This window comes from Bufo bufo, chromosome 2 (assembly GCF_905171765.1).
Source record: "Bufo bufo chromosome 2, aBufBuf1.1, whole genome shotgun sequence".
Taxonomy (NCBI): Eukaryota; Metazoa; Chordata; class Amphibia; order Anura; family Bufonidae; genus Bufo; species Bufo bufo.
In genome coordinates, this window is record NC_053390.1 from 610,442,712 (window position 1) to 610,468,199 (window position 25,488).

At 44.4% G+C, this 25,488-nt stretch overlaps 1 protein-coding gene across 1 annotated transcript in view; it reads right to left on the minus strand.

Annotated features, from left to right (window-relative positions):
• Nucleotides 1-14,847, minus strand: part of NUDT6 (nudix hydrolase 6) — a 36,084-nt gene extending 21,237 nt beyond the window's left edge. Inside the window, exons 1-2 of the mRNA XM_040418420.1 lie at nucleotides 14,677-14,847; nucleotides 10,338-10,393 (exon numbers count right to left, since the gene is read on the minus strand). Coding sequence (XP_040274354.1) covers nucleotides 10,338-10,393; nucleotides 14,677-14,704 — 84 coding nt within the window. The 5' untranslated portion in view covers nucleotides 14,705-14,847. The remainder of the gene's footprint in view (nucleotides 1-10,337; nucleotides 10,394-14,676) is intronic.
• Nucleotides 14,848-25,488: the final 10,641 nt, after the last annotated feature.

Here is a 25,488-nt window from a genome sequence, read left to right on the forward strand (position 1 = left end):
TGGTGTCCCAAGTACGTACGCCTTTCCCTTCACAGGGGGGTACTTGTACTACTGCCAAATGCTGTATCCGGCAGACTTTCTTGGTTCCAATGTACCTCCTTTTCAGCTGGAGTAATTTCACTATTACCAGGGGCTATACTCAACACACCCTCCTAGTCGAAGAGTGTTCCAGGCCACCGTATTATTTCTCCAGACGCTGTAGCCAATACACCATCCTGGTGCTAGTGTGCACCACGCAACCATATTACTCCCTTATTAAGCGGAGTACCTGTGCCCTCTTCAGATGCTATAGCCACTTCACCTGTCTGGTTCTAATACGCCCCATGCACTATATTACTCCATTATTGGGTGGAGTACCTGTACCATCTCCAGAGGCTGTAGCCATTATACCTGTCTGGTTCTAGTGTGCACCATGCAGCCGTATTTCTCCCTTATCAGGTGAAGTACAGATGCCATCTTCAGATGCAGTAGCCATTGCACCTGTCTGGTTCTAGTGTGCACCATGCAGCCACATTGCTCCTTTCTTAGGTGGAGTACCTGTACCATCTCGAGATGCTGTAGCCATTACACCTGTCTGGTTTTAGTCTTCACTACACAACCATATTACTCCTTTATTAGGTAAAGTATCTGTACCATCTCCAAATGCTGTAGCCATTACACCTGTCTGGTTCTAGTGTCCATCACGCAGTCATATTACTCCTTTATCAAGTGGAGTACCTATACCATTTCCAGATGCTGTAGCCATGTCTCCACTCATTATAGTATGTACCATGCAACCAGATTATTCCTATTCGCAGGCAAAGTATTTGTAGTATCTCCAAGTGCAGTGCCCTATTGGTACAATCTATGGCCCATACGGCTCCTGCATTTCCCTTTCCTGGCTCTAATGTGTGCTAGGCAATCATGTGGCCCCTCTTCATGCGAAGAAATAGGACCATCCCCAGACACTGTATTCATCACTCTATTCTGGGTTCTAGTATGCATCTGGCACCCCATTACAGTCGTCCTCGGCGGTGTACTTGTACTATCTCAAGGCGCTGTATCCGACAAACCATCCTGGTTGTAGTATGTACCTGGTAACCATATGTTCCCCCTCTTCTTGGGCAGAGTAGAGTAGCAATTGTTAGATCCAGTATATGGCTGGCCTATTCAGATCTGACACCCAGTGCAGTACCTCCTGAACCAGGCCCTTTGAGTGCACCAAGTCTTCTCATTGCCCCTGTACTAGGCATGATTTTTACTTTATTGCTTGATGCACTACTTAACAGGACTTCAGTCCTGTTATGCACCAGACAACCACACTCCCTTCGCATGGGCAGGTTGTTGGCTATCATGCTAGGTTTGTTCGTTGTCAACCCTATAAAGTACTACTGTATTCCGCACAGCCGCGTTACCCCATTTCATGGAAGGAGTACTCGCGTTGTTGTTACTGCCCCTCTGCTTTGTTTTCACAGAGTTACATGGCCCAGTCCTGGATCACCACCATTGTGCGCACCAGTCGCTACTGCAGTTTTCGGGTCATCGCTGGACGTCCTCTCCGATATGGCTGTGACAGGAGTAGTGAGCGCCACACACCTACTTGGTGGCTGGAATTTTCCGCTGCTCGCTCTGGTATCTGACATGGTCCCGTAGTTCTTCCATGGTCCGGGCATTCTTGGTACTCCCTTATGTTCTCAGTTGTGCTACATGACAGAAGTGCCGTTTGCTTGGGCCTTGCTGTTGTCAGTTTCTTCTCCCTTCCTTGGGGGTTTCATTGTGCTCTGCTGGTAGCTGGTTTCTACATGCCAGTGTAGTCTCTCCCGGCTTCCACTGGCGAATTCTGCATCCTTTTCTGACATATGGATGTCTGGTGATTCTTGTACAAAATCCAGGGTGCTGTACTTGCCCCTTCCAGGGCAGTGTTATACAGTATGCTAGTCACTACACTTAGGATGGTTGTTAACCATGGCTGATTTTTTTTCCCCCTATGGTTGCTACATTTCATTTTCCTTTGATAATCTGGCTATTATTGTCCTCATGTGGTCCAGTTCTGTGGACCCTACTTGATTGCGCCTCTGACTGGGTAATCCTGCTTGAAGTCCCTGCCCCAATGATTCTTAGACCATCTAGCTGGCCGGTTCCCTCTGGGGAAGCTACTTATGGCATCTCTGACTGCATATGCTCTGTATGACAGCTGCTTCTTTGGGCCCGGTTTGGTTATTTTCCCTCCTGGGTCCCCATAGGCTTGACTCCCTCTTGAGATTCTAACCTCTCTTCCCGTCTCCCCAGGTTCAAGTCCTGGTACCTGGGAGTTTGTTGCTCCGGTTTGCAATTTACAATTATATTGGCCACTTCTGGGATTGAGCTTTCCCTCGATTTGAGAACTGTTCCTTCTTAGGCTGTTTGGAGTTCTCTCTCTTTCCACCTTCTCATAGGGTGTTTCTCTTTTCCCACCTGCCTTGCAGTAGGAGGCTTGTTCCCTTCCCATGGTGAGTCTTTGCTATTCTTTCTCTCAATCATTCAGCCTCCAGTGCTTCCTTGTTTCATCTCTACCCTGGCCTTCACATGGTTTTGCCACGGACAGGCCATGTTTTTGGGTTGAGACCATTTGGAGTTTTAATGGTCAGTTTCCTTTGCTTCCAGGCCTTGTGGAATCGCCTTCCTTTTGCCGAGGGGTGGTCCACAGGGTCTTCCTTTAGTTTGTCTACAGGAAGTTTTTTCCTTGGCTCAGGACTGCTCCTGTCCTTTTCCCAGGCATTTTCTCTCCTGCCAGGTTCCCTCATGGTCTAATTTTTCTTGTTGGGTCTGTCCTCTTATAGATCCTCCTCCTAGAGCATCCTTCTATATGCAGAATGCTAGGCCATTACCAACAAACACCTTTTGGTTGTGCTGCTCTCCTGTTTCTTCCAGATCCTTTCTCTGGCCCTCTAGTGCGCACCTGTTCAACTCTCGGTTCTTGCGCAGGACATCTACCCCTGCTCCCTATCCTCTAGCTTCTTTATTTTTCCTACCTTGGGTGAAGCTGGGTGTTTCCCTTTGTTCCTTTCTTGCATATGACCTTTTTTTCCCAGGCACTTGTCCTTGGGATCCTGGAGGTCTCCTACAATTTTTTTCTTTGGACTCTTCCTGGTCCTGGAGCCTCTCGGCTCACTTCCTTGGTTTTCTATCTACCATTTCATGTGGTTTGGCCTCTCCTGGTCTTGTTGGGTCACATGGTTCTCTTGCACCTTTGCGCCCAACTTTTTGCACGAGATTTCCTTCCCACCCTCGGGGACTGCTTTGGGACGTCCCATGGTGCGGTGTCCTCCAATGACATTAACGAAAAAATTTGATTTTTGTACTTACCGTAAAATCCCTTTCTCGTTCAATTCATTGGGGGATACAGAACCCACCCTTTGTTTTCATTTCTCCTTCTGTAAACGGGCTGCTGTTCTTGTTCCTTCCTCGGTCCAGGACATGTTGGTTCTTTGCTTTTATTTCTCTCTCCTACTGCTATTGGCACCACCTGATTAGCCTAGTGTCTGTGGAGAGGGTATAGCCCACCTGAGTGTCGCCTCCTAGTGGTAGCTGGGCGTATACCCATGGTGCTGTGTCCCCCCAATGAATTGAACGAGAAAGAGATTTTACGGTAAGTATAAAAATCCAATTTTTAACCACTTGGTGTAGCCCTAACGGCCAGGATAATTTTCCCCCAGTTGTGCCAGCAATGATAACTTATTTTTTCTTCAATGTAGCTGTATTAGAACTGTGCAGAAAGACCTGTAGCTTTTCTAGGAACCATTTTGGGCTACATATACCACACTGAATAATATTTTTGAGGGAGGTGGAAAATAAACAAACAATTTTGCCACAGTTTTTGGGGATTTATTTTTATGATGTTACACTGTGCAGTATAAATGTCAATTGTTTTTGCTATGGGCCATTATGATTACCACGATTTTATAGAGTTTTATGTTGTACTGCTGTTTCACAATAAAAACAAGACCTGTAACATTTTTATTTTTCCATTAATGTAACTGTATTAAGGCTTGTTTTCACAGGACGACTTGAAGTTTTAATTGGTGCCATTTTGGGCTACTTACCAATTTTTGATCACTTTCAATCTTGCTTTTATTTGGCACAGGTGTTTTTTTTTTTTTTACGCCATTTACGCCTTTTTATTTTCCAGTAATAAAACAAGGTATAGGAGGAAAAACATTTTATTTTTTAAAACATTTTACCGCTGCATCTAAGGGGGTTAAAAAGCTAAGTATTGAGCTTACAGTAGGTGCATAGACATGATTAGGTAAGCAGATGCTTATTTTTTTCCACTCCTCCTCTGGAAAAAAAAAAGGGTGACAATCAGAAATAAGCTGCTTTCTACTTAATAAGGGAGGTGATAAAATTTCAAGTCACCCCTCCACTTGGGATGATCTAAAGCCATACAGGTGGAGGGACAGGTGGAGAATCTGCAAGCCTCACTTTCTCGCTTAGCACATCTCATGCTCGTTTCCACTCAGCCACTCAGTTGGTCAAACTTTAGAAGTGGTGTGAAAAGTAGGTCAGGACTTCAGATTAGAATACCTTTAAGTCTCATTTATGATATATGTTTTTTTTTTTAAACAGTTGCATCTACACATAATGCAACCCCCTGATGTACTTTTACAGACATAAGCGTACCTTACATTGCACTAAATATATTATTACTGTGTGCCATTTCTTAAATTTGGCGCAACGTCATAAAACAAAGGCAGACTTAAAACCGATACCAAAACCATGGCAAATGATAAATTCTCGCCTGATGTTTTTTTCCTTTACTTTATTTTGGATCCATAGGTGTAAAAACAGTTATCTAATTTACCAATGTGCTTTATATGAGGGACATATCTTTTCCCAACTATTTTTAGACAACTTAAATGTTTATCATATTATGGCCAGATTTAGACGTTGTCCCTGTAACGTAGATGATATTGCTGAAGATCCACTTATTAGCCTTCAGGCTCCAGTACTGTTCCTATTCTTGATTGACCTTAATCTGTTACTGACGGATCCATTTCAGATTAATGAACTTGGACAGGTAAAAAATGGACGAGGAGTAGAAAGAAACTGTCATATGTCATGACATACATGAAATTTCCTGCCACTTATTTCGGGGAGGAAGGGGTATGCATATGCTCAAGCTGCTTGGCAGCCCTCTATATATCATACACATTTAACTAAGAGATTAGGACGTGTCTTTGGGTAAATTGGGTAGCATACTGGGTTGTAATGCAGAACTGGAAAGCCCTTTAAGTAAGTCTACTTTCACACTCGCGTTTTGGCTTTCCGTTTGCGAGATCCGTTCAGGGCTCTCAGAAGCGGTCCAAAACGGATCAGTTTTGCCCTAATGCATTCTGACTGGAAAAGGATTCGCTCAGAATGCATCAGTTTGCCTCCGTTCCGTCTCCATTCCGCTTTGAAGGCGGACTGCTTGCAGCGTTTTGGTGTCCGTCTGACGAAACTGAGCCAAACGGATCCGTCCCGGCACACAATATAAGTCAATGGGGCCGGATCCGTTTTCTATGACACAATCTGGCACAATAGAAAACGTCCTCCATTGACTTTCAATGGTATTAAAGACGAATGTCTTGGCTAAGTTAAAGATAATACAAACGGATCCGTTCTGAACTTATGCAGACGGTTGTATTATCAGAACGGATCAGTCCATGAAGGATCTGCACAAACCGCGAGTGTGAAATTAGCCTAATGAATAAGGACCCTTTAAAACATTTCTTTCCAACAATGAAAAGTACAGGATGATCATTTCCAATCTTATTGTGCCTTCAATTTAGTTTCCAAGACAAACGTTCTTTTCATTTTCTGCCAAGTATATCCCTCATCAGGAAAAATGGCCAGAGAGAGGCCTGGGGCCCTGCTCAAGGATTATGTTCTGCACACATTCAACAAATAAAGGGATGTCTGGTCGGCTCCAACCTCCATTGTGCTGTGCTAATGATGTGCTAGGCTGTGGTGGCCGAGTGTGGAAAAGATGGTGCTTATTAGATGCATCCTGCAGAGTTTTCTAAATGTTAATACTATATTTAGGTTTTTTTTCTTTGCTGAAGACATTATTTACCCAAATGGAAAAACAGCCACTGCTGTCAGTGTAGTATACAGGAGACCTTTAGAAAATAAAATATATATATATATTTTTTTTTTAACACCTTCATTACCAGGTCAAATATCTGCACCTGAAATATTAACTGCACATATTCAATCTGACCAACAATTAAAGGTTGGGCTTTTCTGTATTAAACAACTCACCTGGAAATACATATTTTACACTTTTTTAAGTTTTCTACCACTTTTTATAGTATATTTGCATTTGCTTTAACAACGAAGATTTGGCACAACATTGTCAGGGATTCATTATGTAGTAAGACTTTGATGTATGGAAAGCAAAGTGACCTAAAAAAAAAACTCATGAGAAGTGTACCTAAAATTTTTACCAAACTTTTTAAAATCCTATTCTAAATGTGCTAAAAATAATTTTTCTAATACACATTTTTTTTTTTTTTTTACTTTTCCATGCAAAATAGGTGACTGAAGTCAGGTGCCTATCACACTTCAGAATACGTGCGCCCATAAAGTGCTGTGTGCTGGAGTATGGATTCCCCTGTGGCCATACTAAGTGTTGTTCCTGCCTTTACCCACTCTGTTCTGCTAAAGCCTAGCACACATGGGCAATGTCAGGCTTTAGCAAAGCGGGCACAAGCAGGAGAGTGATGTCTTATGTGAGCTCTTGCTCAGCTCAGCTCTCCTTATAGTCTGCATACCACAACAGTACAAGCTATTAGCAGAGCTGAGAGGAACGAGGACAAGGCTGGAGCTCACAGGTGAAAAACCAATGACGGAATAGCTCCCCCCCCCATTACCACCCCAAAAATTGTGTCACCAAGAATACCATTTGTCCTGTAAAAAATAAAGCCCTCATGTGGCTACATAGACAGAAAATCAAAAAAGTTATGACCAAATAATTTAAAATAAATCAAGATTTTTGTTATTTTCCTTTAAAAAAATAAAAATAATAATACTGCCCAGCCCTAGTAAAGACACTGAATAAAAATTGTATGCAATGTCCAGAGTAGGTTGTTTTAGCCACTGAAAGGTTAAAGGGATTCTCCAAGGTTAGAAAAACATGGATGCCTCTTCCAAAACAACCCACGCCCGCATGTGGTACTGAAGACAGCTGAGCTGCAATACCAGACACAATCCATAAACATATGCTGTTTGAGGAAGACAGCAGCCATGTTTTTCTACTTTGGACAACTGCTTTAACAGAAGATAAAACTATTATTACACAGGACATCTGCTGAACACAAGGGTGAGTTCGTTTTTCTGCAGCCATAAAACATCTGTTATGAAGCGTTTGGACGCTTGTCTTGAATCAAGATCCACCATTCTGCAATAAGCCCTTTTTATTGGCTGCCAAAGAGAAAGTTGGGGGTTACTCTACAAATGCGAATAGATTTGTTCTCTCTCAGGCCATTTTAACAGTCTGATATGTATTTCATACAGATCGCCCACATAAGCAGTCACCTGTGAGCTTACATCTAGTGTATATGTATGCCTTAAAGGGAATCCGTCAGCTCCAGAACACCCCCAAACTGGAGTAAGTGGTGTATAGTGTAAGTGATGCGGAGCCCGGTTATGTAATTTTATTCTAAACTAAATGAGTTAATCAAACACCTTCAATCGCTTTTCAATGGCTTTTGTCTCAAGATAACGCGATGAGTTAAGAAATTTGAGCTTGAGTGCTAACCCTGCTACATCTGTAGCTCACCAAGCAAGCATGCTTTTAGTCATAAAGGAGTTTGTTTTATAGGAAATGGTGTCAAAGGTTTTTCTCAAAGCAAGTCAACCAACAGGCGGTATGAAATTGACAAAAGTGTCAGATGGCACACACTGGGCCCAACATATTGTCAGGTGCCGCACCTAAGGGGTTAATAGCGGCGGATCGCAGCGCGCAGTCATAGAGGCTGGGTGCTGGGTATGGGATATGTCCGACACCCGAAGCCTGCGATTGTATTAAGCATAAACTATATTCATTGGTGGCGCAGTGGCCACAGCCCCTCCCCTCCTCCTCCCTGCTATCAGCCCATTGGTGGTAGCGGCAGCAGCGGTGCAGGGGCTGCCTCCTTCATCCCTGTGTTGCTGAGAAGAACATGACACGCGCTGACAGCAGCGCATGCCATGTCAGATTGTGAAAGCGGCAGAGCAGCGACGGGTCTAGGCGCAAATGGCGACAAGACTACAAAGTCTTGTCGCCATTTAGCAACTCTAGGTCGCATTTGCGACCATTTTGGTCGCCACCTGGAGCCCTGAAAGATGTCTTTTATTCAGAAGTGACTGTACACATTTGTCAGTGACGTTTCGGTCTTTTTCAGATTAGTGCCGCTGGTAGAGTTAGAGAAAGTAGTAGGAAGATGCAGTCAAGTAAATGTGTGGGTTCACGCTGTAGGGAATGGCATGAACCTACACATGCACTTGAGCACATCTTCCTGCTACTTTGCCAACGACATTTGTCTGAAGAAGGCCAGAAGGCCGAAACATCACTAACTAATGTGTACAGTCGCTTCTGAATAAACCACATCTTTGACTTGCAACACTACTTCTCCGTACTGAAGTTATTTTAGCGTATTACGACGGAGTGGGACCCCTACTTCTAGCACCACCAGCAGTGTGCCACAAGCTTTTCATCAACCACATAGGGGATATTGTTGCACTCGGGAAAAATTATATAACAACATTTGGGGTGCTTTTTCTCCTATTACCACTTTTGAAAATGTAACATTTAAGGCTAACATTTTTTTAAAAATTCTATGAAACACCTATGGGTTCAAGCCAATCACTATACATCAAGGAATTCCTTAAAGGGTTTAGTTTCCAAAATGGGGTAAACTTTTGGGTTTTTACATTATACTCGTACCTCAGGGGCTCTGCAAATGTGGCATTGCACACGAGAACCATTCCAGTGAATTTTGCCCTCCAAAAGCCAAATGACGCTCCTTCCCTTCTGAGCCACATAAGAGGAGTTGCCGTATTCAGGAAAAAATGCATAACAAATTATGGGGTTCTTCTTCTCCTGTTACCCCTTGTGAAAATGAAACATCTGAGACTAAAGCAACATTTCATTGGAAGAAATTAAATGTTTCATTTTAACGGCCAAGTGTTATAAATTCTATGAAACGCTTGTTGGGTCAAAGTGCTCAGTACACCACTTAAAAATTCCTTGGGTGGTGTAGTTTCCAAAATGTGGCCACTTTTTGGGGTTTTCCACTCTATGGGTACCTAAGAGTCTCTTAAAATGCAACATGGCGCCTAAAGACCATTCCAGCAAAATCTGCCCTCCAAAAACCATATGGTGCTCCTTCCCTTCTGAACATTCTCTTGTGCCAATACAGCAGTTACGACCACATATGGGGTGTTTCTGTAAACTGCAGAACCATGGTAATAAATATTGAGCTATGAGTAAGCACTACATGAGCAAAACATGTCAGCCATGGAGTTTTAACATGTTAAATTAAAAGTTACGTTGTATTACGTTTATTTATTTTTTAATATTCTATGCCAGAGGTCTGAGGAAGGATCCGTGCCGCCCTACAGTGGCCAAGGACACAGTTTACACCATCTGCCTCTGGTTGAGCTGCGCTTATTTTCTTTTGTTCATAATAAATATTGAGGTTTGTTTTTTGTTACAGGGAATAATGGAATAAAACTGAAAATCTACAAACATTTTTTACATTTCACCTCAATTTTGCTTTAATGCCTGTGAAGCACCAAAGGGTTAACAAAGTTTGAAAAATCAGTATTGAATAATTTGAACAGTGAAGTTTCTAAAATGGGGTCATTTATGGGTGGTTTGTATTATGTAAGCCCCACTGAGTCACTTCAGAACCGAATTGGTCTTTAAAAAACTTGGAGGCACATTTATTAAGACCGGCGTTTTAGACCCCGGTCTTAATAAACCCCTAAGCTGGCGGTGGATCCGCCGAAGTTATGAAGAGGCGCAGATGTGAACCCGGCCTTAAGCCACATTCTTATCAGTAAGATAAGAATTGAGCTTTAATGAGTGTTTATGATGTTAGAGAGCAGAGATAAGGAGCCTGTCAGCTCCCTGCCTGACCAAGCAGAGAGAGAATACAGATCCTGCTAGTAGATAAACCCAAACCTGTGCACAGAAAACGTCTCATCATTTTATCATCATTTTTAAAGACCAACTGAAAAAATTTCTTAGCTCAAAATGAGTGCAATGCAATAATAATAAAAAAATTGCTACCAAAGGTGACCCTAGCCATTAAAACTGGCTGTACCTGGAAGGGGTTAATACATTTACATACCTTATTTCTGTCCTGTACAACCAATACTTTCCCAGAAGCTTCATCCAAAACAGCACCTAGAAAAGATTACCAATGATATTATGTTCCTAGATTGAGTAATGCAAGTAACAAACAAAACAGGCTGGCTTTTATTAAGACTCACAGTTGGATTATATTTTTGGGAGCTGTGCCATCACTTTTGGGTTCGGGCTGTGTTACACAGCTTGCACCCCACTCTAACAGCTCTGATCATAAGTTACTTTTCCACTCCATGGTACTGGCTCTACCATACTCTACTTTCCTCTACTTGGGTTTCGTACCAGGTACTTGGTTTTCCACAGTGGATATAGTACCCCTCAATGCAGCAGTGTATAATGAGTCTCTCAAACCAATCACTAGTGAGCAGTGTGGTCACATGACCTTTCATGGCACCGGACTGGCTAGCTTAGAACCTCCTTGGATGTGGTACCAAGGAAGTATAGCGTGTTCAACTGCCCTATTGGGCGTTAGAACAAAAAAAAAATAAAAAATTTAAAATTACCCTTTTCGCTTACAAACACCTTTAATTACGTAAATACACACACTATACATAATTGGTATTGACGCATCTGCAATGACCCATAAAATAAAATCATCACAATTTTTATCCTGTGGAGTGAACACTGTAAAAAAAAAAAAAAAAAAAACATAAAACATTTCAAAGTTGCAGTTTTTTTGTTCATTCCAGAAGATTGGGGATAACCGTTAGATCAGTGGAAGTTCAAATGCTGTAACCACCACTACTAACGAGAATGGGGGTCCTGTGTGGCCCACATGAATGGAGAGTAGGGTGGCCAGACATCCGGTGTTCTGGCTCCCTATCCTCCGTCTGGCGCAGGGCCTGGACGGACACAGGAATGTCCACCCTTTCGGTGGCTGACTGAGGGGGAGAGAAGCACCGGGGGCATGGCCGGTCAGGTCCGGCTTTCTGGGGTGGGTGAAGCCAGTGGCCAACCTAATGGTGAGGCAGTTGAGAACGATTGCTTCTTCTCCATTCATCTCTAGACTCTCTAGAGGACTGCAGGAATTAGCTGAGTACAAGAGCTTGGCTATCTCCAGGAGACCCATAGAGCTTATATGAAGTGGTAGTGCGCATGCTTAACTGCCAGTTCATTCATTGTGTAAGTTCTCGTGACCAGTGGGGATCCCAGCAGTTGGCCCTCCACCAATCTGACAGTTATTCTCTATCTACCGGATAAGGGTTAACTTGCTGTTACAAGAATACCCCTTTAGGTACTCTATGTCACTTAAATGTTGTTCTGAATGTGTGAGCAAAACCCAATTCTTAAAGACAGGATTACCTCATTAAATGTAATACATATGAAATGTATCTAGCACCATGGAAGTTCCCAGGATAGATTACTAAGTATAGTATAGATGTAGTGCCTTCCCCCCTCCATGAACTTGTATGTGATGATGTAATCTGATGCTTCAGTGAGCTGGTCCGTCCTGGACGGTTTCAAGAGAATTTTCAAAGAGAAAAGCATTTAGTAAGTGAGGGAGCAGAGGTTAAAGAGGTTGTCTGGGCTTTTAACATTATGACCTATCCTCAGGATAGGTCAATATCAGATTGAATTGACAGAATTGGTGGAGGTCTGACACCTGGCACCCCCGTCGATCAGCGGTATGAAGGGAAGGCGCGTTCAGTGTGCATGTACTCTCTCCCTTCTCTCTTCCAGCTCTGCTGCTACTTTGACATAGAGAGAAGGGAGACAGCACGTGATCAGCGGGGATGATGGGTGTCGGACCCCTGCTGATCTGATATTGATGACCTATCCTGAGAAAAGGTCACCAATAGTAAAAGCCAGGAAAACCCCTTTAACAACTCATAAGAGAACGACACATTTCTCTCTGATAAGATATATTACAAAGTTTCTTCTGGTCTCTTGTACTACTGATTTCTGCAAGGTTGTGTGAAAATGTAGTGTGCTAAGCCTTAAAGGGGTTGTCCGGGTTCAGAGCTGAACCCGGACATACCCTTATTTTCACCTAGGCAGCCGCTCCCTTGCCCTGCGCTAGATCGCGCAGGGCACTGGCTCTTTTGTTTTCAATAACACCGGCTCTGATGGGCGGGCTTTAGCGGGCTTCCTAGCAGCCCCATGGAGAGCCCCGGTACGTCACCGGATCTCCGATGCTCCTGTCAGGAGGGCTGCCGGGGTGAAAATGGAGGTATGTCTGGGTTCAGCTCTGAACCCAGACAACCCTTTAAAGGGAACCTGTCACCCGGGATTTTGTGTATAGAGCTGAGGACATGGGTTGCTAGAAGGCCGCTAGCACATCCGCAATACCCAGTCCCCATAGCTCTGTGTGCTTTTATTGTGTAAAAAAAACGATTTGATACATATGCAAATTAACCTGAGATGAGTCCTGTCCTGACTCATCTCACGTACAGGACTCAGAGCTATGGGAACTGGGTACTGATGTGCTAGCGGCCATCTAGCAGCCCATATCCTCAGATCTATACACAAAATCCCGGGTGACAGGTTCCCTTTAAAGCTTAACAGGGTCCAACATTTTCATATTGATGGCCTATCTCCTCTCACCCCTGGCAATCAGCTGTTTGAAGGGGTCAGCATTGCTCTGGTGCCTCTTCCTAGGGCAGTGCCATCATGTTGATCGGTCACATTGGCCTAGTGCAGCTCAGTCCCATTCAAGTGAATGGGGCTGAGATGCAATGCCAAACACAGCTGCTATCCAATGGACACTGCTGTAACTTGGTAAGCTTCAGTGAGCACCACAACCTTCTCAAACCAGCTGAGCGGCTGGGTTGCCGGGTATTGGACCCCTGCCTATCTGATATCAATGACCTATCCTATCCTGAGGATGGGCCATCAATATTAAACACCTGGAAAACCTCTAACTCACAAGAGCAAAATCTAGAGCTACAGTTCAGACAACAAAATACAGTTCAGAACATGTAGCAACATGTCTGTCATAGTGTTTTCTTGAGATGCTGCCCTCTGCTGGGCAGAAAAAAAATAACAATTTGCATTATATTCAGTTATGCAATCATAATCAGAGTTTATTCACAAGGCACGGTCAAATGGTTGCACTACAATATGCAAATATGCAATTCTCAGCCCCTTTTGTATACAGTCTTAGATGCCAGCTTCTGAATTTTACTTATTAGATGTTGTTGCTTTGGGTTTTACTATAGAAATGCAAATTCTATGTAAAACTGCATTACACCCATTCTCATGGGCACTATACATTGCTTCAGTCATAATGACTCCCTCATATTATGCAGGAGACCAAACACCTCTCACGACGTGACCAATTCACACAAGTTTACAGTGAAGGTGGAAAGGTAGGCGTCATTCACATACTGAGCTGACCTCAAAAGCCCTGAATGGGAGCCCAGGACGCTGATTAGTGGATACAGGAGCTCCCATTGGCATGTTTTACAAGTGACAGGTACATGTAAGTGCCAGGAAATGCTGCACATTTAAAGGGCATCTGTCAGCAGATTTGTACCTATGAGACTGGCTGACCTGTTACATGTGCACTTGGCAGCTGAAGACATCTGTGTTTTGGTCCCATGTTCATATGTGCCCGCATTGCTGAGAAAAATTATGTTATAATATATGCAAATGAGCCTCTAGGAGCAATAGGGGCGTCGCCGTTACACCTAGAGGCTCTGCTCTCTGCAACTGCTGCATCCTCTGCACTTTGATTGACAGGGCCAGGAAGTGAAAAAAGTGATCATGCCTGGCCCTGTCAATCAAAGTGCAGGGGGGGGCGGCAGTTGCAGAGATAGCAGAGACACCATTGTGAGCACGGCTGCCGCTGCATCTCCACGTCACGCGGATGAAAACATCTGGCTCCGGGACCAGAGCCACAACAGGGATGAGCCTCCCTAGCGTCACCCTCAATGCTAGGGAGACTCGTTCCCGTCGCAGCATGCTATTGGCTGCCCCCCAGACGGCGGATGTTTTGATCTGCGCGACTTGGAAAAGCAGCGGCAGCCATCAGAAGCGACGTGCTTGTTGGGGAGCGAGGTAAGTACTCTCTGTGTAAGGGGCCCGGGCATATGGGGGGGGGATGGGGAATTATAGGATAACCCCTTTAATATCAACTATAGCTGGCGGTGGAACCGCCAGAGTTATGTAGAGGCTCCGGCCTGTACATAGCTTTGGTGGATCCTCGGCCGCTTATAAATGTAAGAAATCCTAGACCGGGGCGTAGAAAATGGTAAATGAGACAGGCCTGCTGGCCCCTCCCCTTCCCACTTTTTTAGACCTGCCGTGAGCGGGAAAACGTCGCAAACCTGCGCCAGAAATATGCCTTCTTCCAAATTCTGAGCGTTAGGTGTTTAACTGACCTGCGACCCCCCACTTGGTGTGTGGCATACCCAGGCAGCTTGCTTGGCCCGTCCTTTAACCAGAGGGTCAATGTGGATGTGTCACTTTCCGCATGATGAAATGTGAATCCTTCTGAGGCCGCGCAGGTTATCAGCCAGCTTAGCGTGATCGGGATGTGCATCCACACCGCAATCCTGCCTTCTTCCCTCCATCTTTTAATGGAACCTAAAGTGGAAACATGCAGGTGGATTAGATTTGTCTTATTGCCCATTGGACATACACCAAGGAGAAACCCTTGAACATTGCTATTTCTCATTGTAATTCCATTGGAAAGCCTCTTCAAATGGGATGGTTAGGGATCGGATCTGACTTCAGGGACCCAATGGATAGCCCTCACGTGGACTGCAAATATATGGGCAAGTAATGGAAGCCCTGGCCAATGCAGATATATGGAATAGTAAAACATCCACATTTAGGAACCATTTAGTATCTTATGTCATCAGGGTTACATCACAAGGACCTATCTGAGGGAAGACAATCCCTGTGAAACATGGAGGTTTGAAGTTCTTTCATAGACCTCAATGTGCATTTTTTATCTACAAAACGAATAGAAGTGAGGAATTCTGCGTATTTCTAATATTTATTTGTTTCCTCTGCTAATGTAAAAAGATCACTAACTTAACTTGCATTTTCGTTTTTCACTCCCCGCCTTCCCATAGTCCTAACTTTTTTATTTTTCCATTCACATAGCCTTACGAGGGCTTATTTGTTTGCGGGACAAGTTGTACTTTCTAATGGCACCATTTACAAGTTGTACTTTCTAATGGCACCATTTCTAATGCATACCATGTAGTAGGGAGTGGGAAAAAAATTCCAAATGGGGTAGAATTGGGAAAAACGCAATTCTGATAAGGGTTTTTAATTTTTTTTTTGTTTTACACTGTACACTATGCAGTAAAATTGACCTTCATTCTCCAGGTCAGTACGGTTACGATACCACACTTTTATAAATTTTCTTGCGTTTTAATACAGAATTATTTTTTTTTAAACCTTTGAGGGAAAATGTTTTTTTTTTTTCATAACCATATTCTTGCCCCTATAACCTTTTTTTTTAGCTATGTGTACGGGGCTGTGTGAGGGCTCATTTTTTGCGGGACGGTCTGTTCTTTTCAGTGATACCAATTTTAAGTGTGTGCGATGCCCATGATGTTTATTTTTTTTTATTGGTTAAGTATTTTTTAGGAAAGGGGGGCGATTTCAACTTTTAGTTTTTTTTTAATATTTGTAAAAACTTTTTTTAAGTCACCTTGGGTGACAATAACTGGCAATCATTCGATTGCCCATAGTATTCAGTGATGGCTAAATAGCCATCATTGAAGACTTCATTTGCACTATATCAATACAAGGTTGCCACCTAGTGGCCTGTATTGATATATACATCTAATTGACTCTGAAGCCGGCTTGAGGCTTCTGTCAATTAGATCGAGGTAACAGGTCCCCCGATCTCAGCCGGGGAACGCTGTTACCGGACCGGAAGCACGTGACTTCCGGTTCCGGTTTGCGCAGATGCTGTGGTCACACTTGAAAGGTAAGATGTATGCTATCAGCCTTATGGCTGATCGCATACATGTGCTGGGGGTCTCTGCTATTTAAAATAGCAGAGACCCCGCGGCTAAGGCGCCCGCTGCACGCGCGAGTGGGCACCATGTTTAGGGATCGGACCCATGACGTACAGCTACATCATGGGTCCTTAAAGGGTTAACAGTGGCTCCGTGTGTGTGTGTGTGATCCTCCATTTGGGACTTGCAAAAGAGCATGGCATTGTCATCATGATTTATAATGATATGCGCCTCTGCTTGACCTTACAGATACAGAATTATAGTGGCATAAAGCTGTCAGTAGGATCCTGTAGAAGTAAGGTCAAGCAGAGGCACATAGCATTATAAATCAAGATAATGCTGTACGCTCCTGCAAGTCCATAACGGAGGACCGCGCGATTTCCAGACTGCACACGCTCGTGTGAAAGAGCCCTAAGGCTGGGGGTAGACGGCAAGCTTTGGTTGTGACACACACTGCACAGCCTAAGATTGGCAGCGGAGCCCTGCGTATATCGTAACTAATGATAAAGAGTTTTTCTGGGATCATAATCATGACTATCCTCAGGATAGGTAATCAATATGAGATTGGCAGGGTTCCAACTCCTGGGACCCCTGCCCAGAGTTCCGCAGCCTCCTCACTGCTTAGCCGGCACAGCGATGTCCATTTCATAGCCGCTTTGCTTGGTGTTGCAGCTCAGCCCATGCACTTAACTTGGACTGAGCCGCCCCTAGGCCAAGTGACCATGATTGTGACGTCACATGGCCTAGGAAGAAGCCTAAGCATTCACCGAGCGCTGATCGGAGAAGCAGCCAGGAGTTGGACCCCGACAATCTCATATTGATGACCTATCCTGAGGTTAGGTCATCAATATGATAATCCTGGAAACCCCTTTAAAGGGGTTAAATACTGATAACCTATCCCCGGGACCCCTGCCTATCAGCTGTTTGAGAAGGCAGTGATGGTAGAAGTAGCGCCGTGGCCTTCTCCAGCTTACTCTAGGCCAGTGACTCCCCTTTCATTGGTCACATGGCCTAGGAGCAGCTCTGCCCCATCGAAGTGAATGGGTCTGAGCTGCAATACCACGCACAGCCGCTATACAATGTGCGGTGCTTGGTGAGCATGGAGAAGGTCACGATGCTCTAAGGAGCACTAGTGCCTTCTCAAACAGTTGAGCAACGGGGGTCCTGGGTGTGGGACCCCCACCGATCAGATACTATACTAACCAGGGGATAGATCATCAGAATTTAAATCTCGGAAAACCCTTTTAGGCGTATGCTACCCACAACACCTCTCAAGGAATCTAACTGCAGGATTTCTTGCAGGTCACAACATGAAGCGGTTCGGTTCACTTCACTTACATTAGGTGCGGTTACTTGTGACGTACGCAGCGCTACTCTGCAATCCGTGCGACGTGGCCAAAGGCCACATGCATAAAGTGAAAAGGGATTCAATTTGCAAAAGACAAATGGGGAGATTGAGAGAAGGAGGGGGGACAGAAAATGTGAAAACAGGAGAAAAGAGGTTTGAGCAAATGCAAACATTGCACATAACCTCCAAGTCTGTACTAAGCCATATCACACCCGATATAATAATCATAATCTTTATTTATATAGCACCAACATATTCCGCAGCGCTGTACAATTCAGGGGTTCATGTACAAACAGTCATAAATAACAGTGTGGCAATGTGAACATTGAGGTGTTTCCCCAGGTTCCAGTCCGGCACTTAGGGCATGCTCATGTCCAGGGATCCTATTTAGTCCTGCTCCTGGATCTTGGGTGTGTCTCACTCTGGACTGTCCTGGGAAGGCTCTGTACAAGTGGTCTCAGCCAGGTGGGCTGAGGGGCCACGAGGCTAGGTGTTAGCCTGAACTTTGGGGGACTCCGCGAGGTCTTGGAATGGATGGTCGCTAGGCCAGAGTCAGGAGGACTTCTGGGCCACAATCCCCCAAAAGGTACTGGACTTTGTTACAGCCTGGAAGTGCTGGATTGTTAGGCTGGGAAAGCCGCATGTTCTTCCCGTGTGTGAACGGGGCTTTCAGTGAGGTAGGGAGTCCTCATGTTTAGTTAGAGCCCAGCCGGGCAGGTGTTTTATTTGTATTGTTTGTTTTGGTTTTGCTGAGGTGCCAAATAAAAGCATGTTTGGCCCCTAACCCTGTGGTCGATGAAGATCATTGTGAGAACGACCCCCGAATAAGAGGCGATCCCTTACAATAGCAACAGACAAGTCAATAATTACAACAAGAGGAAAGAGGACCCTGCTCGCAAGAGCTTACAATCTATGAGGAGATAAGGGTGACAGAAATGGTAAGAGTGCTTGTTTTGTGCAAGCGTCCAGGCATCTTGGGAATACAGGGGAGTGAATCTAAAGCTGCATGATGATAAATGGGCTATATATGGAGAGGAGTAAGACTATGGGATGTGATAGGCCACCCTAAAAATGTGTTGTTAGGGAGAGCCTAAAACTGTGTTTATTGTGATTTAACCTAATTTCTTGGAGTCAGGCATTCCAGAGAACTGGTGCAACTCAGGAGAAGGCTTGGAGCCGGAAGTGAGAGGTTCGCATTAAGGAGGATGTCGGTCTTAATTCATTTACAGAGCAAAAAGCATGGGTAGGGTGGTAGACAAAGATGAGGGAAGAGATGTAGGGGAGTGTAGCACTGTGGAGAGCTTTGTGGGTGAGGACAGATAGGTGACCCTGGCTGCTGCATTAAGGATAGATTGGTGAGGGGGAGGCCAATTAATAGTGAGTCACAGTAATCGAGGCGGGAATGGATCAGGGCGACAAGAGTTTTTGTTGTTTCCATAGTGAGAAAGGGGCGGATTCTAGAGATGTGTTTGAGGTGCAGGCGGCATGAGCGGGCGAGTTACTGAATATAGTCAGTGTCAAATGTAACACCGAGACAGTGGGCGTGAGTGATGGTAGAGCCATACACTGAGAGCAAGGTATCTGGTTTGGTTAGGTTAGTAGATAGAGAAAACACAAGAAGTTTAATTTTTGAAAGATTCAGATAAAGAGGACATGATGTTAGAGACAGCAAAGAGACAGTCACTGGTGTTCTGTAATACAGCAAGGGGGTGATGTTGGTGGATGAAGTGTACAGTTGGGTATTATCAGCATAGAGATGGTACTGGAAACCATATCTGCTGATGGTCTGTTCAAATGGGGCTGTGTAGAGAGAGAAGAGAAGGGCCTAGGACTGAACCCTGAGGAACCCCAACAGCCAGAGGAAAAGTGAAGCCAGCGAATAATACACTGAAAGAGCAGTCAGAGAGAGATGAAGAAAACCAGGTGATTGCAGTGTGCCTTAGGCCGATAGATTGAAGCATGATGAGTAGGAGATTGTGACCTACAGTGTTAAAAGCTGCAGAGAGGTCAAGGAGAATGAGGAAAGAGTAGTCACCGTTTCATTTTGCTGTCAGGAGGTCATTTGTCACTTTGATGAGGGAAGTTTATGTAGAATGTAGGGAGTGAAAACCAGATTGTAATGGAGCAAGGAGAGAGTGAGCAGAGAGATAGTGGATGAGTCGAGAGTAGACCAGACGGTCCAGGAGTTTAGAGATGAAGGGAAGATTGGAGACTGATCTGTAGTTAGTTGTGCAGGATGGGTCAAAAGACTTTTTTTTAAATAATGGAGTAATTATACAGTGTTTGAAACAGGAGGCGAAGATACCAGAAGAGAGAGGGAGAGGTTGAAGATTTTTGTTAGGTGAGTGGTGACAGCTGGAGAGAGAGACTGGAGTAGGTGTGAGGGGACGGGGTCAGAATTGCATGTGGTAGGACAAGAAGAAGAGAGGAGCCTGGAGACTTTTTTTTTTTTTGATCGCCAAGTGCCTGACTGCCATGACCCTAGAGTGTCCTGGGGTTGAAGGGGCCAGGAGGATAAATGGATCTGTGCTACAGTTCCCTATAGAGCAGTTCTACAGGAAAATGTGGGAGGGGGTGAAGCCAATTGCCTGGCTCCCCTTGTACTTGCCATTTTAAAAAACTGCCGGCAATCTACATGTGGATTCGCACAGTGTACAGGTGCCCTTATGGTGAAGCAACTTACATTAAAGTGAATGGGGTAAAATTTGCATGTGACCTGCAACACAAAAGCCATCAGGTCAGAACGTTTGTGACTGTTGCTTTGGGACACCATTGACAATCATCAGATGGTATGTGGCCATGTATAACCCCAGCCTTGTCTCTACTGAAGTAACCGTCATAAGGGTCAGGAGAGTTCCCTCATACATGTCCAGCTACTCTCCCTTCCCTCAGGTGTAATACAAGAATGTCAGAAGGAAACTCATGACAAAAAGACTTAAAAGTTTACTATGGGGCAGGGATGGCCAACCTGCGGCTCCCCAGCTGTTGCAAAACTACAACGCCCAACATGCCCAGACTGCCTACAGCAATCAGCCTACAGCAAGGCATGGTGGGAATTGTAGTTTTACAACAGCTGGAGAGTCACAGGTTGGCCATCCCTGCTATGGGGTAAGGTTTTCTGTTAGGACACAGAATATAAATGCTCTCCTCAGGAGATCTGAAGACCCAGCACGATGTGGCAGACGATAGTTGGGAAGGAAGCGTTCCCTCCTGGCAATCGCCAGCTCGCTAGCGGAGAAGACCGCTGCTATTACATGCAGAAATCTCCTCCTCAGTATAGGGAGTAGCGATCGCTATGCCATCACTCACCCTCATATTGTCTAGTGGTTTGCCGAAGGCAGATCGTTATTAGACACCACCATCTGCCGCCGGCAAACTATCATTTTTTAACATGTCAAAAGACCTAGATTGCCCGATGATTGAACATTTGCTCTTTCATCGAGCAATCGGCATCAGTATTACACCGCAAGATGATTGCTACCGAGCGTTCATATGAACGCTCAATAGTGATCTGCTGAAAAATTGCCAGGTGTAATACAGACTTGGGCCTCTTTCACACGAGCAAATTTTCCGCGCGGGTGCAATGCGTGACGTGAAGGCATAGCACCCGCACTGAATCCTGACCCATTCATTTCAATGGGTCTTTTTTCATGCATCAGTTCTGCGTTGTGTTCGTTTTTCACGCAGCCCTGGCCCCATAGAAGTGAATGGGGCTTCAGTGAAAAAGGCATTGCATCCGCAAGCAAGTCTGCATATAATGCGTTTTTCACTGATGGTTGCTAAGAGATGTTTGTAAACCTTCAGTTTTTTATCACACGCGTTAAAAAAGCATCAAAACGCATTGCACCCACGCTGCAAGAACTGAACACAATCGCAGCCAAAACTGACTGAACTTGTTTGCAAAATGGTGCGAGTTTCCCTGAACACATCCTGAGCCAATCCGTATTGTTCGTGTGAAAGAGGCCTTAGGCCCCTTGCAGACAAGCGTTCCTCCCGCATCAAGTCCGCATCGCAGCACCCATAAATCAATATAATGCTATGTGACCCCTGGCAGCGCTGGGAGGTCAGGGCGGGTGCTGCGCTGCGGGAGGAACGCTCGCCTGCAAGGGGACTTAAGGTTCTGCTCACACCTGCTGTGTGGCTACCTCTGTGAATGGTAGCCACAATGCTTAGCCAGATCCATCACATCATGGAGCTCATAGACTTCAGCTTAAAGGCTATGGACACCTTTTGGGGGTCATTTTTTTTTATATTATTATTGCATTTTACTTATTTTGAGCTAAAAGTCATTTTTTTCAATTGGCCTTTCTTAAAAAATATGGCGTCCTTTTTTTCTGTACATTGCTGACCTGCTCTAGTAGCACCCTTTGGATTTTCTGTCAGACCAGGAGCTGATGGGCTCCTTATCTCTGCTCTCTGACATTATAAACTCTCATTATAGCTCAGTTCTTGTCTTAGATAAGTGTTTATGAACACTCAGTTTAGAGATAGGTTTATTAGATTACCTGCACAAAGTGAACTGAAAGTACCAGTCACACAGAAAAACAGTTAACCCTTTCTGACAGATCAGCTTAATATTTTGGGACCTACTAAAAGGAATGACAGAAAGGAATGCCCATAGAGAATAATGGACCAGAGTGGAATGCCCATAGAGACTAATGGAAATGTAATATTTGAATTAGAGACAAAACCATTTGACATATCTAATAATTATTTAGCAGGCTTACTCTCCAAGTTCAGTGGGATTATTTAATGTTCAGATTAAGTGGAATTATCACTGTTTTCTGCAGAATGACGAGGGTGGATGACAAAGGAATGCCCATAGACTATAATGGGAAGTAAACTATGAGCTCATTTGCAGGTAAATCTGTGTTATGTAGGACATTACCCTTTACAGCAAGTGTTCCCTGGGTAGAGTAGCATATTGTAAAATGAAAATTACCTTGGATTATAACCGTTTTCTATAGAATGCAAAGCAGTGGCGGACCCAGGGGGGGGGGGGGGGGGGGGGGGGGGGGGCAACGGGGCAAATGCCCCCCCCCCGACCTGGCGGCGGCGGGGCACAGGGAGATGAGCGCTTCCATTGTGGAAGCGCTCATCTCCAGTCATCTGTATCGCTGTCCTCAGGACAGCGATACAGATGCCTGTGCTGCGGCAGGGGAGGGAGAGGCGTGTCCCTTTCCCTTCCTCTGATAGGCTGCAGGCCTGAGCCATACAGCGCAGGACACAGGCCGGAAGAGGCCTGCATCGCATCGCTGCAAGGAGGTAAGTATGTGTTATTTTTTTTATATATATACACAACGCTGTTATTAATACTGGCACATGGGGGGCTGTTATTAATACTGGCACATGGGGGGCTGTTAATACTGGCACATGGGGGGCTGTTAATACTGGCACATGGGGGGCTGTTATTAATACTGGCACATGGGGGGCTGTTATTAATACTGGCACATGGGGGGCTGTTATTAATACTGGCACATGGGGGGCTGTTATTAATACTGGCACATGGGGGGCTGTTATTAATACTGGCACATGGGGGGCTGTTAATACTGGCACATGGGGGGCTGTTATTAATACTGGCACATGATTGGGGGCACTATAGGGGCATCTACTGAGGCCACAAAGGGGTATTTATATTATATATATGTGTATATATACACATATAGCATACACTGTGTAGTCTGTTCAATAAGCACCATTGTTTTGTGGTGGCGGACAAAAAAAAAATCTGAAAGTGCCCCTTCCGAGACCAGGCTCTGGATCCGCCACTGATGCAAAGGTGATGGAATGCCTATAGACTATAATGGGAAGTAAAACGTGACTTTGTGCCTGAACCATTCAACATCTCAAATAAATCCGTAGCAGGCTTACTCTTCAAGTTCAGTGGGATTATTTAAAATTGAGATTATCATTGGTTTCTATGATATGAGAAGGTGAATGACACAATGGAATGCCCATAGACTATAATAGGAAGTAAACTATGAGCTCATTTGCAGGTAAATCTGTGTTATGTAGGAAATAAACATTTACCGCAAGTGTTCCCTGGGTAGATTAGCATATTGTAAAATGAAAATTACCTTGGATTATAACTGTTTTCTATAGAATGCAAAGGTGAATGACATAATGGAATGCCCATAGACTATAATGGGAGGCAAAATTTGATTTGGAGTCTGAACCATTTAACATATCAAGTAAATCTTTAGCAGTCTTACTCTTCAAATTCAGTGGGATTATTTAAAATTGAGATTAAGTGGGATTATCATTGGTTTCTATGAAATGACAAGGGGAATCACACAATGGAATGCCCATAGACTATAATGGGAAGTAAACTATGAGCTCATTTGCAGGTAAATCTGTTATGTAGGACATTAACCTTTGCCGCAAGTGCTCCCTGGGTAGAGTAGCATATTGTAAATTTAAAACTATCTGGGATTAAAGCTGTTTTCTATAGAATGACTGAACACAACATCAAAATACAGCATCAAATATGTGCAGGATACAATACGTTTGAATACACCCTTAGGGTAGGGTTACACTGAGCGCATACGCAGCGTATTTAAGGCTGCGAGAAAGGTCCCGGACAGCGGGAAATATACTGCGTATGCACTAGGAGCAGACAAACAGGGCTTTCCCTCCGCGGCCTTGTGTGTGCAGTAAGGTTCGGAGGCGGGCCGAGCGCACAAACGTAACTGTGACGCGCGGGGCCACTTCCAAACCTCACTGCAGACACAGCGGATTGAAGTCCTGTGTGTCTGCTCCTAGCACATACACAGTGTATTTTCTGCTGCCCTGCACATTTCTCGCAGCGTCAAATATGCTGCGTATGCGCTCAGTGTGACCCTTATCTTAAATTGTAAAAAAAAAAAAAAAGCCTCTGAAAAATTAACTAAGCAATCTGTTTGGTTGCTATGGGCAACTGTCAGCTGTTCCTCTGTACAGATTTTGATAAATCTCCCCCTCTTTTTTTTAGGTTTATCAATTTGTTGTAACATTGTTCTTGGTTTGTTCACCCTTTTCTCTGACAATGTACTTTGCTACTTCATACACTCCCTGCTCACTGCTGGGACAGAAATGTCAATGTTTATTTGTATACTTTTTATTTTGACCCCTCCCCACTTCCCATCCCTTCTTTGTTTTTGCCTCCCTCCTATTTTTGATAGAGCTGCAATACCACACACAACCTGAGGACAGGTGTGGTGCTGTTTTTGGAAGAAAACTGTAGTTTTTCTAATCCTGGATTACCCCTTTTAAATAAGAAAAGTTTTAAATAAAATATTTACACATTTTCTATAAACTTGTCAGTTTTCATTCTCAGTAATACCAACATGCTATAGGAGTTTCTTCAGTCCCCCCCCCCCCCCCCTACATTTTACGAGTAAAATTCTGCTCAGGAATTACACTTGGAAATGTTGATGCAGCCGAGTCCCATTGCAATCAATGGGATTCGGCTGCACAGTGCACACTACAGAATTTCAGCGGTGAAGCTTTCCACTGAAATTTCTCTGTGGAAAGAATGAACATGTTCATTCTTTTAGCGGAATATTGAGCGGAATGCACTGCCAGCTATAGGGAACGGCAATGGCTGCGCTGCCCAAGCACCGACTAAATCAGTTGGGGCGGGACGCATTTGGAATTTCCGAACTGAGTTTCTCCGCTTGGAAATTCCGTAGTGTGCATGGACCCGTAGTTGCCCCCATGTATCCTCCACCCCAAAATCGGAGCCCATTCCTAGTCCTGGGCCTATAGTTGGTGAGGGGGAGGAAAGCTGTTGTGTCTTTAGTTCAAAAATTTAATTGCCATTATTCTCTAGGGGTATTCCACTTCCCATTATACCCTTTGAACACCCTTTCATCTCCACTTTATTA